This window comes from Periophthalmus magnuspinnatus, chromosome 2, assembly GCF_009829125.3.
Source record: "Periophthalmus magnuspinnatus isolate fPerMag1 chromosome 2, fPerMag1.2.pri, whole genome shotgun sequence".
NCBI lineage: Eukaryota > Metazoa > Chordata > Actinopteri > Gobiiformes > Gobiidae > Periophthalmus > Periophthalmus magnuspinnatus.
This window is the reverse complement of record NC_047127.1, coordinates 11437969-11458823: the sequence shown is the minus strand read 5'-3', so window position 1 is coordinate 11458823 and position 20855 is coordinate 11437969. Positions and strand designations below refer to the sequence as shown.

Here is a 20855-nt window from a genome sequence, read left to right as displayed (position 1 = left end):
ATGGCGTCGGGGTCTGGATGGCAACCTCCGTATAGTAGCAGCAGCAGCAGCAGCAGTAGTACCTCCACCTCGACCAGCAAGTACATCCAGTCTTCAAGCTCCACAAACATGTTTTACGACGGCAGCTTGGCGTTGGAATATACTCAAGACCTGCATCTGAAAATGAGCAAGAAGATAGCGCAGCTGACCAAGGTAAGCAAAGGGGCAGTGGTGCGCCAGGGGGGTATTTGGGCAGCAGGTGTAACTGTGTGGAGGCAGGGGCAGCGGTTGGAGTGGTCAGTTACAGTATGTGCATGTGTTAAAACGCTTAAATGTGGGATGGGATTGAGCAGGAGTGGAGCCGTGGTTAATCCTATGGCAGACGCGTGCAGTGTGCAAAAACAACACGAGAGGAACAGGGGAAATGCAGGCAGATGTGCTGTGGTGGAGCGCAAACAGGTGTGCAGTAATAGTAGTAGTTTAAGGTAATTGTGTCTGAATTAAACTCATTCATAAAAGTGAAAAATGTGGATCTAAAATGTTGTGTTTTTACTACAGTCTGTGTTTATTTTGTGCAAGAAGTAAATCAAGATTAACCCATGACTCAGACCAGGTCTAAACCAGGACTGAACCAGGACTAAACCAGGACTGAACGAGCTCTAAACCAGGACTAAACCAGGACTGAACCAGGACTAAACCAGGAATAAACCAAGTCTAAAACTGGACTAAACCAGGTCTAAATCAGGAATAAACCAGATCTAAACCAGGTCTAAACCAGGACTAAACCAAGTCTAAAGATGGACTAAACCAGGTCTAAACCAGGACTAAACCAAGACTGAACCAGGTCTAAACCAGGACTAAACCAGGACTAAGACAAGACCTAAATCAAGACTAAAGCAGGAATCTATACTGAAACAAAAAATAGTGCTACAACCGAGACTAAAACACTCCCTAAACCCTAAACTAGAACTAAACCAGGACCAAAACCTGGGCATAAACCAAGACTTAAACCTGGACTTCATTAGCACTATATTAGACTAAGACCAGGACTAAACCAGGACCTAAACCTGGATTTAAACAAGTACTTCACCAGCACTATATTAGGACTAAAGCAGGATCTAAACCAGGACTAAACCAGAACTAAATAATGACCTAAACTAGAACTAGACCAGGCTTAAATCTGGACTTAAACAAGGAATTTATCAGTACTAAGTTTGACCAAAATCAGGACTAAACCAGGACTTAAACCAGGACTTCACCAAGGAACCAATAAAAGATCTAAACCAGGTCTGAACCAATTCTTCTAACAAACATTTGTGAAGAGACTAAATATGAATTGTAAATTGTAAAAACAATAAATAAATATATTGTAATCCTTATTTTGTGATGGCTTTTGTGCAAAGGGACATTTTGAAATCAAATAGTAGAGATTTATTCCATTTGTCTAGTGCTAAAATCACTTCAGACTAAATATTAAATGCTCATACTGGACAATATAGCAGTCATCTAATAAAATATAAGAAATTGCTTTTACAGTACTTCATAATCTGCAGTCAACAAATAAGTATTTTAGTTTAAATGATGGTAAACTGTTCAAGCGTATACTCTATGTCTTATTTATATATATATGTAGGGCTATAATGTCTTCCGGATTAGTAATCTTTTTATCTGCCCCAAGCATTAATCTAGACATCAGTATAATGTCCCTGTCTGGGGATATTCAGAACTAAACCAGGTCTAAAACTAGACTAAACAAGGTCTAAATCATGGCTTAATCAGGACTAAACCAGGACTAAAGCCGTATTCTGCAACATCAGAAAATTGAGTATTAAATCAGTCTAAACCAGGCCAGGTTTCAACTAGAATCAAGCCATGATTCAAACCAGATCTGGACCAGGTCTGAACTAAACCAGGACTAAACCAGGTCTGAACTAAGACTAAACCAGGACTAAACCAGGTCTAAATGAGGTGTAAAGCAGGTCTAAACTAGGACTAAATCAGGACTAAACCAGGTCTAAATGAGGTGTAAAGCAGGTCTAAACTAGGTATAAACCAGGTCTAAACCAGGACTAAACCAGGACTAAACCAGGACTAAACTAGGTCTAAACTAGGTGTAAACCAGGTCTAAACTAGGACTAAACCAGGACTAAACCAGGTCTAAATGAGGTGTAAAGCAGGTCTAAACTAGGACTAAATCAGGACTAAACCAGGTCTAAACTAGGTGTAAGCCAGGTCTAAACTAGGACTAAACCAGGTCTAAATGAGGTGTAAACCAGGTCTAAACTAGGACTAAATCAGTACTAAACCAGGTCTAAACTAGGTGTAAACCAGGTCTAAACCAGGACTGAACCAGGACTAAACGATGTGTAAACCAGGTCTAAACTAACACTAAACCGGGACTAAATGAGGTCTAAACTAGGACTAAACCAACCAAGACCTAAATCAGGACCTCACCAGACCAAAATCAGGATTAAACCTGGACTAAATTAGAACTAAACCAGGACTACACCAGGACTTAAACCAAGGCCCTAAACCAGGACTAAACCAGGACTAAACCAGGACTAAACCAGGACTAAACCAGGACTAAACCAGGACTTAAACTGCTGCTATACAAAACCATTCATTAGTACTAAATTAGACCAAAATCATGTGTGAAGCAGAATCTGACCCAGCAACACCAAAACTAAACTAAAAAAGGACCTAAACCAGGACTAACACACTTGTGAATCGACCAAAAGAGCATCAGATTGTGGGGCCTGTGGCTCCTCTGTGTAGGCTGTTGGTAAACTGTACTTACGAGAGGAGCAGACGGACAGCTCAGGAACAGCGTTAGCTCCAAACACGAAACGAAAATCATCAGCAGAGTCAGCTGAGTTCATTCAGGCAGCACGACTTCAGGATTAACTTGGAATTAGGTTTATTGTCCATTTGTTTAAACAGGAAAACAAATAGAAATTGAGGAGGAAACAACATCATAACGTAGATCAGGAAATAACATAATATACATGGTCTTTAAGACACACAGTCACAAGAAGGAAGGGCATCTAGAGTAAAACATATACAAAGATGCTTGACCATAAATAAAATGCCATGTAATGTTGCGACACAGGACCAGTGCCTTGGTAGAGGTCCCTCTAAACAATAGCTTTCCATTTTATATAGACGCTGCTCTTTGTTCCTGGCCGTTTGTACGAGCTGCACCAATCAAAGCGCTAATAATTATACATTATACATGAATTATAAATAATAAAGATCATAAACTGTATCATAGCAACCTTCAAATGTATAAATGCCAGTACTGATGAAGTGATTATTTTTCCTTTTAAAATAAAAATCTGGACACAAAGAAAGTAAGTTATGTAACATAATGAAGGATCTGCCAACAGCCCAAACATGTCACTATGACTTATAGTACACATTAAACTACAGGGGCCAAATTACTACTATTACTACTACAATTACTACTACTATTATACAACTACTATACTACTACTGCCACTACTACTGCTATTATACTGCCACTTCTACTATACTACTACTGCTGCGGCTACTACTAGTATACTACTACTACTACGACGACGACGACTACTACAACTACTACTACTGCTACCTCTAGTACTATAATAGTACTACAATACAAGACTATACTACTAGTACTACAATACTACTACACTACTACTACTACTACTACTATACTGATACTGCGACTACTGCTACTACTGTTACTATTGCTATACTACTGCTACTACTACTACTACTACTGCTACTTCTAGTACTACAATAGTTCAACAATACAAGACTATACTACTAGTACTACAATACTACTACACTACTACTACTACTACTACTATACTGATACTGCGACTACTGCTACTACTGTTACTATTGCTATACTACTACTACCACTACTACTGCTATTAAACTCCTACTACTGCCACTGCTACTGCTATTACTACTACTACTACTACTATACTACTACTATTGCCACTGCTACTGCTACTACTACTACTACTGTACTACTACGACTACTCCTACTACTACTACTATACTGCTACTACTAGTACTACTACTGCTACTATACTGATCCTACGACTACTCCCACTATTACTATACTACCACTACTGCTGCTACTCCTACTATACGGCTACTACTACTACTACTACTGCCACATGCAACTACCACTAAGACTACTGATTTTACTGCTACTGCTACTGCTACTATACTACTACTACTACTACTGCATTGTTGAAGTACTTGAAGCGCACATGTCAAGGATTATCTGTGAAACCATCTGGCTGAATACTAATCAGTGCAGCTCTGCAATTATAGAGGAGAAAGGAGCAGGACTGTGTTCTTTCAGGGCTGTGTACAGAGATGGCACTGGGCTTGATTACACCATTGTCACCTGTTCAAAAGTATTTTCAGTAGTAGCGCTAGAACAGGGTGTTACTGTGTCTGAGGGGGATTTCATGGTTGTATAATAAGGATTGTGTTAAATGTGCAAACCGTTTAGTGTTAAGACAAAAGGTGTTACAAATACTAGGCTTGATCCTTATCTGAAAGTATTACAGCGGTTCTGTTTAAATGTGTTATATAAGCCCTGTACCTGATTTTTACCGGCTTAAAAGGGTAAAAACTGAACTATGCCATTTTTAACATTAAATGGTAGTACTTTCTCTTATATTCCCATCAGGTCTTATATCTGCATAATCCCTCAGTGGTCCAACCTGGGGCTCGGGGACTCCTGGTGGTACGTGAACACTTACCAGGGGATACTTTGAATTATTTCAGATTTAAAAGAAAGATGCTGATACATTTTATATCATAGAATGTTTCTATTGGATAATTTTAGTATAAATTGTATTAAAACAAGAAAATATAATAGTTATAACTGGAAATGCAACAGTAAACAAATGTGTAATTACTAAAGAAAGTAGTAAGTATCAGTACTTGAAGAAGTAGAGGTACTCGAGACATATTGCCATAGTGGTCCATGTGTGTATACTAGTCTGTGTCTCATAAAGGTTAATTTCTGTCCTGCGAATGTGACTTTTTTAGTATTGATACTTGCTCAAATGAGTATCTAGTTTCAATACTACTTTTTAGCATTGATTAGTATTTGATTTTTGATACTTTTGACAAAACCTATTCCTCACTTACCTTATGCGTTCTGAGCATCCTAAGTATTCCTTGCAATAGGTTTATAAGTACTTTTCACAACTCTCAAAGCATAGCAGAGTTTTGACATGACGGTAAAGCTAACAACAACTAGCATGCAAACACACACTTTCTGTTTATTGGACAGTAATTAATACCTATTGGACAGAGCACTATTTAAGAAACAATTGAAAAGTAAAATACAAAGTTTTTCATTCACAGGTTTGTTTTCTAGCAGGTCAAAGTAGTATGTATATTTTCCATGTGTTCAAATGCAGTTTTGTGTGTATTTGTAACATGAGCCAGAGCTAATGTTACATTTTATGTGTTTGCTAGCTCTACGGTGCGAACTGTGGCGAAGAAGTAAAACCACAGTAAACATCAGCGAAAAGAACTCTGTGTCTCTCGTGTTTGTGGACAAGCCGCATATGTTACGTTAGCGTAGCGTATCTGATTAACTGTTAATATCGTACGTAAACATACCAGACATGTATTCACTTCATTGTCTATGTGTTACGTTAGCATGCTGTACTGCTATCCAGCCTGTTGTTGTCTATTTTACTGTTATTTTTATATCTTGTCTTTAAAGATAAAATGTCCCCAAAAAATGAGACTTATAGTTCAGTGCGACTTATATATGTTTTTTCTTCATTATTACGGATTTTTTGCTGGTGCAACTTATACTCCGGAGCGACGTATAGTCCGGAAAATGCAGTGTTTTGACCTCAAGAGCTGCTTATTCGATATATCTGTACTGAGGTGAGACAAATTTTGTTGAAATACATGTAAAAAGCAGGTACAGGGCCTATAACTACATAAATTCACATAAATTCACAATGTTCCCTCGTTCTGTGCCAGTCGATATCTGTCCATTGTGAGTTATAAAGTGGCCTTTTCATTTAAGTCCTTGGATTATGTGACTGCGCAAGAAATGCATTGACTTTTCTCTGTAGCTTATGTACCCAGACTTATACACTTGTCACAGCCGTAACCATGTAACATCTGTGACAAGTGTGTATCCATGGAGACGCTATTGTGTTACCTGGAATGTTCCACAGTCTGGCATTAAACTTATTTATCTAGCATCAGGTGTATTGCTAAATAAGTACTTTGAAAACCATGCGTTCTTATTGTGAGTGGCGTCGCCTTTCTGGAGATATGACCGGTAACTTCGTCTGGTTGCATCACCGTGGAGATAGATGTTTAATGCCGTACCGTGGAACGTTCCAGGCAAAGCAAAAACAAGACCCTCCACCAGGAAAGTTCCATAGTGAACCTTTAAACAGTTTTTAGGTTTTTTTTTTCTAATTTCGCTCAAATTTCCATATTTTATAGATGGACAAAAAGAGTCATCCAGGTTGTCAGTGGAGTTTTACAACTTTAGGCATAACATTACAAGTTTCTCTTTGTTGTGTCTTATATCATCATCAAAATTAGACAATAATCGATACTAAAACTAGTACGTATACGCTCATGGACCACTATGGAACCTACTGGACGACTGAGGGATTACACAGATATAAGGCCACATGGGAATATAAAAGAAAGTACTACCATTTAATCTTGAAAATCACATTCTACTGGAGTATTGGAGTCTGTATTGAGTTTCGAGTCTAGTCCATAGTATCGTGCCAACACTAGCGAATTGTAGTGTTGTATCAGAAAGTTGTAGCAATAGCTTCTTTGGGACCCAGTATCCAATTACTATGGTCCCTACCTGCTTTTACTCCTCATATAGTGGCTCTCTTTGGTATAAGAAGTCATGCATTTTGAAATCCCTGGTGTTGAAATGGATTTGCAAACTTCTTTTTACCATTCTGACTGAATTTTCTGCACTTTTGCCTGCTTTCTTTGGTGTATTTTGCCCTGTGCAGATTGGCTTTGAAATATGTAAAATAGCCTGTAGTCGATTTTTTTCCCATGTGTTTGAGCGAAATTTGCCTCGCCCCGGTATAGAAACATCGTATAAGCAGCTCTTGAGGTCAAAATCGTTTCGCTTTGTGCTGTCTGCGTCAAATTAGAAAGTCCGATTATTAGGAAGACCTCGTTAGCATGCTAGTTGCTGTTAGGCCCATCGCTATATCGGCTAAATATGTACTTTTTGGCATATTTTTGCTGTCGTACGATCAGATTTGAGCTGTGTAGGGGTGAATATGTCCCTTTTATGGGTAATTATTAGTACATTCTGCTGTTTATTTGCTGCAAGTCACATCTTTTAATGAATGAATGAATGTCGTAATTAGTGGCATAAAGTGGTTTCAATATTAACGTTTATCATGATATTTCTCTGTAGTGGTATATCGAGCTGCCAAATTTGTTATCGTGAAACGGGTCTAGTTGTTGTTAGCTTTTCCGTTACGGCAAAACTCCGCGTTGGTCTCTGAGATTTGTGAACAGTGCTTATAAACTCATCCTGGTGAGTAATTAGGACGCTCTGAATGCATAAGGTAAGTCAGGAATAACTTTAGACCACTGCAAACTGTTTAAAATGAACTAGTTCTGTTTTAACTGTTGTCGTTTGCGTTTGCGATTCTGTTAATTTTTTGTAGAGTACTTAACCGGGCTTTGATGACTGTGTTGTGCCGATGCAGCAGTTCGTGGAGTGGTGGAAACTAGGACATAGCTATTTAAAGAGCAGATGAGAAATCCTTTTGTTTTGAACTTATATCTGCTATTATCACGCATCCAGTCCAGAGAGGGGCGTCTTCTGCGTGTGTCCTCAATACGTCCAGCGGATTAAAACATACGACAGGCGCTGTTTATTAAGATGTATGATATTGGTTGTCATGGCGATATGGTACAGAGGAGGGGCATATGGTTAGACTGTATATTTAAATAGGCATAGCTAACACGCATTGAAACGTTGTAACTGCTGCTGTCGGGCTTGTTATTTTGGTCTTAAAATGTTCGTATTAACCCGCTCTACATGATCCTGGTGTTTTTATTTCACTATTTTATCCGTATATCAAGATATGAACATTAATAAAAGAAAAATCAGGTGCCTTCTTTCTCCGAGGTTGCTCCCGCTAGCGTTAGCAACAGGTATGATTAACAGCATTGCTAAGTGCCCGCTCCCTGCTAAACCAGCGGTGTGTGTGGGAAGGGCCGTTACCTTCAACAGCCTCGCTCATGATTGGCTCTTTGGTTGCTATGATACTTGCAGTTGGAATACCAAATATGGAACTTGGATCCAAATTGGCCGCTTTAACTGCTCTAGCCTCGATGAGCTTCATTTGACTGGAGCTGAACGCTGTGGGTGACGTCCACTTCTTTATAAAGTCTATAGAGGAGGTACAGTGAATATGGTATAGAGAAGGGAGACTGAATATATGAGAGTGTTAATAGTAGTACTTGAAATACTATGTTAATTTATCGTTCCATGAGGAAATCTGTCATTTCCATGGGGAATTTTGCATATGACCCAGCCTTTCCAATTCTCTGGGTTATACCTGTCCCTTCCGATGGCCCATCTCCAGATTTTGAGCTAGTCTTGGTCAGGACTACCATAGCTGGAGGACTTGACCTATTGTCCATGTTTTGGGTTGATGGGAGAAAGTGCCCGGAGGAAACCCACCCAGACACGAAGAGAACATGCAAACTAAAATACTATAAAAGTTGTATGATACTTCAATTTTCAATGCAATTAATTTTTTTAAAGCCCAAAATCACAACAGCAGTCGCCTCTTAGGGATGAACATGAGAATTGATTTAACCAATAGCAAGTTAAAAAATCAACAATGAAAGAGAACCAGACAAGCAAATTAATCAACAGAAAACAAGCAAATGAGAACTGTCCCAGAACATCCCCTGTCCTTAGACCCTCCTTCTCGGCAAGGAAAAACTAAAAAAAAACAACTACTTAAATTCACCTTCAAACGTAGTTTAGGGCTGTAGTTGAGTATATAAATTCTCGTTGGACTAAAGACATGTGCTGCCGATCGATTGGTTGACTAAAAGGGGGGCATGACAAAAGCTCTCAAAACTATTGCGTATCTGTGTATCTGACCCAAACTGCACTCACAAGACTGCACCTGCAGGGAGAGCCCATGCAAAAACGACTATTTATGCAGAAAAACGACAGATTAAACTTGTGACGTAGAAATACCAAAAAATACCAAATTTTCAGCTAACTCGCTCAATAACTTCTTAATTTTGTTCCGCTAAGACACTGTAAACAGTGGATATTAGGATATTATATGAACAAGAACATCGTCAATTTGGTCATATTTATAGAAGTTATAGTAGTTTTAATGTTTGTGTTTTTAGAGATAAGATTTGGATGAGATTTATAGACCCGTCCCATTTCGTCATGGCCTTTGCGGTCCACAGAGGCTACATGGAGGAGCAGCCTTCGTAGTTGAACTGGGACACCGCTACAGCGCCAGAAACCGTTACCATGGAGAAGAGACTGTGAGAGAGAGAAGATTCCACAATTTGTAATTTATAACAAGTATAAGTCTGTATAAAAACAATGAAAAGTCAGTAGTCAAAAAGTTTTTCAGTAAAAACAAAGACAACAACAACAAATGCAAATTAGAGTTTAGATTTATTCAATTGTTTAAATTTGGTTGTATTTTCAGGTCCACCCCTCTCATTCAGATTTTAGTTTATTTTATCTCCATAATGAAACAACTCTAGTTCAAACTCAATGCATTGTGGGATATGTACTCACACGGCATTGAACAACTAAAGGCATTTCTTAGAAGATAAATGAGTAATCCAAATGTGAGGGGTTTAAAATGAAAATTATTCAATTAGCCCGTTGTTATTAGCGACAGGTAAATGTACTCCTTTTGGGTTAAACGATTAAGGATGGCGTTGAAAGTCTCGTCTCGCGGGTGTAATGCAACTTTGCCTTTAAACATTTCAAACATCAAACCAGAGACCATTATTTGAGAAACGCACTGGCCCTGAGACAAATGGTTTTCCAGTGAGGAATCATTTTTCATGGGCTTTGGTGGAGTTTTCAAGACAATAGCTGGTACGTCTTTGGAGACAAATGATGGTACAAGTGCAGCAGGATGAACCATGGATCTCTCAAACAGGTTGTACTTTCGGCCACTGAAAGATGGCACTGATTTTTGAGATTGCTTGAGACTTGTGTCTGCACTTGTACTGGTGCAGGCACATCTATAAACACTGGTTCCCTTTCCACACACATCTCAAACAAGTCCATATTGAAAATGTCTTCTTCCATATCCTGCTGCATGAAGCTTACCAACTTTTTAAGGTACGTAGCAACCTCTTCTGCGAAAATGCAGCCATATTGTCCTTTTTGAGAACCCTCAAGAGCCTACGCTGACTGTCAGCAAATCCGTCTGGTTTAGCCAAGTTTAGCTCATGAAATAATGCATCAACGTCCCCTCTAATGGTCTCGTAATCAATCTCTGGCATACGGGGGGTGGTCAAAATTCTGCTTTTTGGGGTAGTTCCCGGGGTAATAGACACGCTGCTTCCTGGGGTACTTTCTGAGCTAGTTGACATGGCGATAAATATTGAGGAGCTCCTTCCCGGGGTAGTAGACCCTGTTCTGATCGGAGCTGCGGATTTAGGCTCCAGAATTCTCCTATCTAAAGTTTCCTGAAGTTTCCTGAAGTTCTTCCTAGCAAACATCGAGAAACAGCAGTGACATGGGCCCTTTTTGGGCCCCCCGAGAGCCATATACCCCACCGTGATTGGTAGGTTCGTTCACCTCCGCACAAAACACTGTAAAGTGCTGTACATATCAAACTTGCGGGCCGCACTAACATTAAACTTTCATATTAAGGTGAGGGCCACAAACTCGGGGGCCCTCGGGCTGCAATTGGCCTGTGGGCCGAGAGTCTGAGACCCCTGCTGTACAGCGATTAGTGATACGCAGTAATATTACTTTGACATACCCTCAACTACCCCATGCTCAGTTCACAATGTCCTTACAGCGAGAAGCAGTTGGCTAATTACTGAAGACGCCATGTTTTGAAAGCCACATGAATCAATACGCTCATGTTACACAGCCTGTTTAAGTGAGTGCGTTTGGATGGCTTCCAGCTACATTAACTATGAGCACAGGCAGTCGCATCAGGAACAGCCAACCAGTGTGAGCTAATGTAAGGATATAAAGCTAGAAACGAAACTAGATGCTCATTTGAACAAGTCACATTGACAGGACTGAAATTAAGCTTTTCCTGAATAGCTTTAGAATGATCTTGAGCTGTATCAAAACAAGTATAAGACACATAGAGTAGTATACTCACGTGGACCACTATGGAACCTACCTGGACGACGGAGGGATTGCATATAAGGGTATGGGCATACATTAGCAGAACTAGCAATCTATTTGTTTGGGATTGCTCCACAAACTTGTCAAATGAATTTTATGTCTTAAAGTCCTTTCAGCTGACAACAATCACATCTTTGGGGTTGAATAATGGCACCACTTTCTGAAGCTGTTGTGAAAAAATATCACTTTTGTTTATTTATACTGACAGAGAAGACGTTGAAGTTTGTGCCAATTTTTGTTTCATGTGGATAGACCCGGTAATTATAGAGATATTAACCAGAAACCGGGTCAAAACATCTGTAATCTGACAGTTAAACAGCAAATCCCACCATAGAATTCAGCCCCGTCTCCAGCTTTGTTCAAACTAAGGGGATTCGGCGATGTTGTAAAGTCAACGCAGTGGCTCAAACCAGATTGCTAAGCTTTCATTAATAGAACTGCATATTGTTCCCCTTTGAAGTTGTCATTGTAAGTTCCTCGCGGCCACATCTTAATTTGAATCTTACGTAATACCACTGCTGCAGTTTTTCATGCTTGGAGGGTATTTCTTTTCTTGTAAGTTCTTTTTGGTGGTCCCTGGGTTAGCGTTTTGCTTAAGGCTCGCACTCTTTGCCTCTAGGCTTGGTTTGATGAACATATCTAGACTTGTCAACCCAGTAGGCAAAACATGTTGGGGCAAAAAGACAGAAGAAGAGTGGAGCTTTTAACCATGATACAGTTATTTCCTCGAAGTTGTGTTTAGGGTAGTGTTGTCATTAATACCGATTCTGATCTAAAAATAACCTGCAATAGGCGAAATCCGTGAAGTAGTCAGCTTTTTTTTAAACAATTATTCTGTATGTTCTGCAGCTGTAAAACCCCTCACCACACACTTTATATTTATACACTTTTCTCACACAGGCATTAACATTTTCTCACATTTCTCTCTTGTTTAAACACTCTCAAAGTTCAAACCTTCGTAGGCGCCTTTATCGGTGCAGAACGTTTCATCGACATTTTGGGTTTTGTCGGGGAGAAAACTTGCAAACATACAGCACTTCAGAGTCACACTGCGATGCAACATTTATGTAAATTTGGCTGAACACATTTTGTACTGTACAGGAGACACAGCACGGACGAGACTGATGGACAATGGTCTACAGTCCCTTAACCAATCTGGATGCAGAACACAATACACAAAACAGCGATGCCGCAAAAGGTGAACTGCGTTACAGATACTAGTTATATCATCGATTAGTATCTGATTTTCGAAATTTTGACCACCCTAATGCTTTGTTTTAATCGGTGATACTTGTAACATTTGTCAGCATCGTGTAGCCATTTTGTGCTGCGCATTAGTGTGATCTCCGACTATCCATAACAATTTGTCTATCTTGTATTCATTCAATTACACAGGTTTTAATTGCAAAACACAGTGGAATACAGTGGAAAAACATGCACTTTTACTTTGCGGGGTCTCCTCCCCACAGATCTGACCTGCCACTTGGCCTGGTAGTGTCTGTGGAGATGGACAAGATTAATGCTATACTCTAGAGCATTCTTGGCAAAGCAATGCAGACACGCAGGTGGCAGACCCTACACCAGAAAAGTTACATAACATAGAAGATGGCTTGATTATAAAGAGAGATAGAGAGGTGCTAATTAGGTCTATTTCCAGTTCTTGGTTTTGGTCCCTGTGGACATCTGGGTTTTCTCTCTTTGAAATAAACTACATTAACTATTAGTGATGCGTCACAAATCTTTCTTTTGAAATTCCCTGTAATTAAGGCTGCACAATGTATCGCAATTGAATCGAAACGTAAACGAAATTGCACTTAGAGTTGGTGCAATTTTCAAATCACAAAGGCTGCAATTATTTAGATAACAACAAAAATCACTCTACAGAAAAATCATGCAGTTTAAACCTCTTTAAATGTTATTGCAGAAACCTACTTTTTAAAAATATAAAGCTGACCTAATCACAAAACTTTTTTTTTTTGTTCAGATTTGTACAGTGCTATTTGTAACACTCAGAATAAAATATATATATCTTTCTCTACCACAGATATACTGAGTTTTGTGTAATATATAATATATATAATAACACTTCTTAGTACTGTACTCTACCTTTTTTTACTCATAAGTCGCCATGTTTGTTTGTTTTTTTAACACAAACGGACCATGCTTTTCTCTGATTGGTTGATTCACCTGACAATCATGCATCACCATTAGGATTTTTAAACCTGCATCAATTCATTATAATCATTCTGTCTGCAGGGTAGTGTTGTCATGAAACTAAAATTTCAATTTTGGTTTCGATACCAAGGAATTCACTCAGTACCAATTTAATCATTTTCATGTACAACATAATCTTTTATCTTAGCATGAGGTCTGATATTCGTTCTGCTTAAGCACAAAATAATACTCAAGAAATCAGAAAACCTTAAGATTTGTCCTATTAATGTGTTTTTTTGCAGTATCGATACCTCCTCAAATGAGTATCTAGTTTCGATATTACTCCTAGTATCGATTAGTATCTGATTTTTGATACTTTTGGCAACCCTACTGCGGGGCTTCCTCTGTCTCCACTAAAGCCATTTCCCCATCCAGAGATTTAGGCTCTGATGCAATAAGGGCCAGAACAAGTGAAATCTCCCTCTTCGATTGACTGTGATAGTATTGGTCCTGCTAGTTTAGTCCTGTCTCAGTCCTGGTTTAGTTCTGATTTAATCCTGGGTTAGTCCTGCCCTAGTCCTGGTTTAGTCCTCATTTAGTTCTGGTCTAGCTCTAATTGAGTCTTGCCTTAGTCCTAGCTTAGTCCTAGTTTAGTCCTGGTTTAACTCTGATTTAGTCCTGACTAAACCCAAGCTCATCAGACTTTGTAAAATTTTCAGTATCTACACAATAATATATTTTGTATGAGAGGTTCAGTTTTATTAAATGGGTAAAGTACAGGTTTTTACATTTGAACTAAAAATGAACCTGAAATACATTCTTTTGACAATGGACTACACCTGGTACAGTCTGTCTCAATACGTGACTAAAAGAGTGACGAAAATACGTAAAGAGGGAAGAGGGGGATCCAACACCTGTTTGTCTCCTAGGGGACGTTATTTATTTGTCTGGAACGTTCCACAGTATGGTATTAAACCTATCTAGCTTGCATTTATTCAATAATTGTATGCTTTCTTATGTTAAGTCAGAGCCCATTTAAGAGTTTTGTTTGTTGTTTTTTTTTTTACCTGTGACCTGGATATAGAAAACGTAATGCCATATTGTGGAACATCTCTATGGAGACAAGCAAATATAACTGCCGCATTAAACATATCTATCTTAAGTTTAAAGAAGATTATTATTGCACTTGTGTCTGCTATTTCATTATTTTATTATTTTGACATTTTAAATCTCAATATTCTTCTAAAACGACTTAATAAAAGAAACAAGTCCGAATTTGTACGAAAATGACGAGCCACGTTTTTAAAAATGCCTTGAAAAACATGCTTTCTCACTGTGAAAAACGGGCTCGCTTCTCCCCAGATCTAACCTGTAACTTGGCATAGTAGGGCCGCCTGCTTGTCTCCAGGGAGATCGACACATTTAACACTGTACTGTGGAACATTCCAGGTAAAGCAACAACATCACCATGGAAACAAGCAGGTGGCAGACCATCCACCTGAAAAGTTACATAGTGCACCTTTACATATAGACATTTTACCTGCCCTCTCAGGGATAAAGGAGGATGGGAGGGCATCTGACACATTGTACCTCATGTATTATTTAGGAGTGACCTGGAGATAGATAAGCCTAATGCCGTATTGAGGAGCATTCAGGCAAAGCAATAATATCTTGCCATTTATCCTCCACCACTATCACTTTGTTGTCATTGTAGTCGCGGTAACAACGATGACATAATCGCATAATCTGACATCTTTTCATGGCTCATCATCGCGGGCTTTCTTTGTGGACTCCCTGAGAAGAAGTGTGTATTATTTATGCAAAATGTGGTTCGAATATAAATGAGGCGCGGAGAGGGAGAGGGCGGAGCCAAGAACAAAAACACGGCGGCGAGATGAAAGAGAGAAGAAGACTGCAGCACAGGCACTGGGATAATCATGGATAATTTAAAAGGACAGTCAGGAACTGGTTTTCAGTGAACGTAGGTTTAAACTATGACTAAACTAGGACTAAACCAGGACTAAACCAGGACTAAACCAGGACCAAACCAGGACTGAACCAGGACTAAACCTGGACTGAACCAGGACTAAACCAGGACTAAACCAGGACTGAAGCAGGGCTAAGGTAAGACCAAACCAGGGCTAGACCAGGACTAAACCAGGGACTAAATCAGGACTAAACCAGGGCTAGACCAGGACTAAATCAAGACTAAACTAGGGGGTAAACTAGGACTATACCAGGGGCTCAACCAGGATTAAACCGGGACTATGATATGACTATGGCAGGACTAAACCAAGGTTAGACCAAGACTAAACCAGGTACTAAATCAGGAATAAACCTGGGCTAGATCAGGACTAGACCAGGACTACACCAGGACTAGACCAGGATTAGTCAGGTCTATGGAAAGACTAATCAGGGCTAAGGTAGGACTAAACTAGGACTAGATAAGGACTAAAACAAAACTAAACTAGGACTAGACCAAGGACTAAACCAGAACTCAACCAGGACTAAGACACGACTAAACGAGGACTAAATCAGAACTCAACCAGGAAGGACTAAAGTGGCACTAAACTAGAACTAAACCCGGACTTAACTGAGACTGAACCCAAATCTTTGCTTTAATATATTCCCCACTATTTGATTAGATCAGCAAAAAAATCCTACCCTCATTTCCCTGCACATTTTGACATTCCCTCCGCAGAATTCCCTCTCTTAAAAACATTGATTTTCCCAGCGCTGCGTTCCTGCCTCCCTTTGACTTTGCTCCAGACTATTACTCAGCTCAATTCAACGTGTTTATGTCAACTCTCGCTCAAGTCTCCAAAGAACATTTTGTCATGACCTTTGAACCCACGCTGCGAAATGTCAAAACATGCTGCCTGCAGAATTCGTGGAAATACTAGCTTCCAGTTTAAATGTATTATATTGAATCATGTGCAAAAGTGAATGGAGAAAATGACTTGTTTTTGTGTAGAAATGCTGGGTTACTTACAATGCACTAAGCTAGGTTCAAACTGGGATTAAACCAGAACTTAACCAGGTCTTTTCAAGGACCAAACAAGAACTAACCAAGGACTAAACATTTATTTGGATTTATTTATTTATTTAAAATCCATCTCCGCAGTAAGTCTCAGATAGCACGTGGCATTTGAAGTATATATCAACTAATTTTGGCGTTGGAGCAGTCGTCTAAGTCTGTAGCAGCCGTCGCAGCCTCAGGGATACTTTCAGTGGTCTTTGCTGTCAGAGTTTTGGGGCTGGTGTGTCCTTTGTGTCTGTAAAGTTTTGCCATGGGGTAGTCTGGGTTTTGTGTTTTAATGGCAGACTTAAATTCAGCCAGTCTGTCTCGGAAACGGTGCTTCGTCCTCCCCACATAAAAGCATCCACACTCACACTCGAGTTTATTGACTAAACCGCACTTTCTGTGTAGTGGCACTTCCGGTTAAGAGGGAATCCCATTTGTTTCAATGGAGAATCTGGGAAAAGATTTGCCGCTAAAATATGATATGAAGTAGGTTCGTTTGTGTAAAATGTTCAGTGTTGATTTGTGCCAACAAGTCAACACTCTGGATTATCTGGAGGCTTTAAAACGGCCACAGCAACTTCCAGAATAAGGTGAATATACTGTATTACAAATGCTGTGTTACAGTTGGCGATGGCTCAGTGAAGCTGTTTGTGTCGACCACTTTGTTACCATGGTTACAGTGACCACATTTGAACGTTCCATTTTGAAGTCTAAGTCAAGAGGATGGTTTGCACCAGATTTTGTTTTAATATAGTAATATATGCCCAAATCAGGACTACATCAAGATTAAAACCAGGACTAAACCAGGACTAAACCAGGGCTAAGCCAGGACTAAACCAGGACTAAACCAGGATTAAACCAGGACTAAACCAGGACTAGCTCTGCGTCTCATGTGTCTAAGCGAGAATGAACAAAATGCCTGGCTTATGTTTAGTGATGCTAGCTTGTTTACTGAGCTGTGAGCGCGGCTGTTTTTAGATCCTTTTAGTCAGCAATGTATGAAAAATATCACGCAAAAGAGCTGTAATGTATTCTAGCTGGACCCATGTGTAGTATTCTGTCCAGGGCTAAACAAGGACTAGACCAGGACTAAAACAGGACTAAACCAGGACTAAACCAGTGCTAAACTAGGACTAAATCAGGATTAAACCAGAACTAAAACAGGACTAAAATAGGACTAAACCAGGACTAAAACAGAACTAAAACAGGACTAAACCAGGACTAAACCAGGACTAAACCAGGATTAAACCAAGACTAAACCAGGACTAAACCAGGACTAAACCAGGATTAAACCAAGACTAAACCAGGATGACTAACCTGAGAGTAAACCAGGACCAAACCAAGATTAAACCATACCTTTAACATATTCCAGTTGGACACTCTGCTGTTACCATGTTCATAGATAAATCCCCTCCTTTATTTAATCCCTCTAAAACAGATGAGACTCTCCCTGGATGTAAATCTGTCCTTTTTGCCTGGTGCTATTGATCTGTTTTGTATTGATAAGGCCATCGTGGCTGCACTTCCTCTTCTCATTATGTTTTTATTTATTTGCAGGTAATTTATGCGCTGAACACCAAGAACGATGAACACGAGGAGGAAATCGAATCGCTCAAAGAGGCCCATGAAGACGAGGTACGAAATATTCATGTTTACTAATCATATATGGGTCTATAGTGGGGATGCTGCAGTGTCACATTTAAGTGTTATGAATAGTGTAGGGCTGCAGTCGACTAAAGACGCGCTGCTCTCAACACTATGACGTATCGCTGTGTATCTCATCAAAACTGCACTCATAAGACTACACCTGCTGGAGGGGTTTATGCAAAAACAACTATTTATGCAGAAAAAGTACAGGGAAACAAAGTATTTACAGTTGAAACCAGACGTTTGCATGTTCTATATAAAAAGACACATACACTTTTTTTTCTCACTGTCTGACAAGAAATCAGACTAAACCTTTCCTGCTTTAAGTCAATTAGGATTACCACAATTATTTCTATTTACTAAATGCCAGAATAATGAGTGAATAATTTTTTTAAGCAATTTTTCATGACTTTCTTCAAAGTCAGATGTTTACATACATTTCATTACTATTTGGTACCATTGCCTTTAAACTCTATGACTCGGGCCAGACGTTTTGTATATCCTTCCACAAGCTTCTCACAATAGTTGGCAGGAATTTTGGTCCATTCCTCCTGACAGAACTGGTGTAACTGAGCCAAGTTTATTGGCCGCCTTGCTCACACATGCCTTTTCAGGTCTGATCATACATTTTCAATAGGATTGAGATCAGAGCTTTGTGATGGCAACTCGAAAACACTGAAGTTGTTATCCTCAAGTCACTTTGTAACCAGTTTGGCAGTATGCTTCAGGTCATTGTCCATTTGGAAGACCCATTTGAACCCAAGCGTGAACTTCCTGGCTGATGTCTTGAGATGTTGCTTCAGTATTTCCACATAATGTTCTTTCCTCATGATGCCATCTATTTTGTGAGATACCCCAGTCCCTCCTGCAGCAGAACAACCCCCCCTGATGCTGCCACCCCTGTATTTCACAGCTGGAATGGTGTTCTCAGGCTTGCAAGCTTCCTTCCCCCTGCAGTCATGGGCCATAGGGGGTCTGGTTCAGGAACCACAGGATTTCATCTCTGCTGTTTGCAGATGATGTTGTCCTGATGGTTTCTTCGAGCCAGGACCTGCAGCAGGCACTGGGGCGGCTCTCAATTTACTGGTCAATCTACGTCTGGGGTGAGGGACTTCTGGGAGTCCCTGCTTAGACTGCTGCACCCACGACCGATTTCCGGATAAGCTGAAGAAAATGGATGGATGGACCTTTAACAAGACATCTGGACAAGAAAGACAAGAGGACAAGAATAACCATTTGAATACACATTTTGGTTAAACAAAATGCTGCTCACCCTGTAGTTTAGACATTTACAAACATGTTCTGAATACATTCATGTTTTAGTTTAACAGAACAAATTTCAACCAAAAACTCAGATCCAAGCTATTAAAAGAACCAAAAAGCATGATTATAAATTCAACCTACAAAAGTAACCATAACACATCTGATGTCATAGCTCCTTTCATTGCTGTACACACTGGATATTAAATATTACATGTGCCACTCTGTCTGAAAATAGTCGTGTCCATAACTGAGAGTGGTGTCTGAAAGCTGCATGTAAAAGCCTGCGCTACACTTCAACTTAAAATACAATTATTCCTTTGGCTTAAAACTGGATTTATATGGTCTCTACTTATAGGTCCTGTACCCAATTTTCCCCATGTAGTTGAGCAATATGAACCTTGCCTCAGTACAGATACTGTTTAAGCAGCTCTTAAATCTATTTGCTGTGGTTTCTACATCTACATCTAATCATAAAGTCTTATATTGTCCAATAATCAGAAAGTTATCTGTGGAAAGTGAAGTACTTGTATTTTTTATGCTTAAAAGAAACTTAAAGGTGCACTATGCAGCTTTTCTGGTGGAGGGTCTTCCACTTACTTGTCACTATGGAGATGTTTTTGCTTTGCCTGGACTGTTCCTTGTGGCATTAAATGTTTATCTATCTAGCATAATTACATTCTGCTATTATTGCTTGAAAAATCCATTAAAAACATGCATTCATACTGTAAGCGGGCTTGACTTTCCACAGATCTGACCTGTAACTTGGCAAAGTGGCATCACTTGCTGGTCTCCATGGAGGTAGATACATTTAATATCACGCTGTGGAACATTCAAAGCAAAATCTCCATGGAGGCGAGCAAGTTAGACTATATTTTCACTACTTGTACTTTGCCATGAAATATCCAAAAGGTAAATTTACTAGTGTTTGATCTGAATTTCTGAACTCGACCAATTAATCTCTTGTATTACAATATAAATCTGCATTTTAACAATATTAACTTTAGCTGTCCCCATCTGTTTTAAATATTATTGGCCTATAGATGTCGTGATGTCACCTAAAACCCAATAATACCTGTGTTTATTATGTTCTGTAGGTGCAGCACATCGTGACAGAGACGCGGGATAAGATCATGCAGTACAAGAGCAAGATGGCGGACGAGGCGGACCTTAGGAGGAGGCTGGCCAGTCTAGAGGAATCTGTGGAGCTGCACGAGCACATGAAGAGACAGGTACAAACTACTCAACTATTTTTCATTTCATAAAGTAAAATGTTTTGCCTCAGTACGGATATAATAATTTTTTAAAAAGCAGCTCTTACGGTCAAAATGAGGCCGCTGTGTGCTGTCTGTATCTAATTATAAAGTGTGCTGT

General features: G+C 39.5%; 1 protein-coding gene across 1 annotated transcript in view; it reads left to right on the top strand.

Annotated features, from left to right (window-relative positions):
* LOC117385105 (protein FAM184A-like) overlaps positions 1–20855 on the top strand; it is a 52350-nt gene continuing 31495 nt past the window's right edge. The window contains exons 1-3 of the mRNA XM_033982375.2: positions 1–192; positions 18132–18209; positions 20579–20713. Coding sequence (XP_033838266.1) covers positions 1–192; positions 18132–18209; positions 20579–20713 — 405 coding nt within the window. The remainder of the gene's footprint in view (positions 193–18131; positions 18210–20578; positions 20714–20855) is intronic.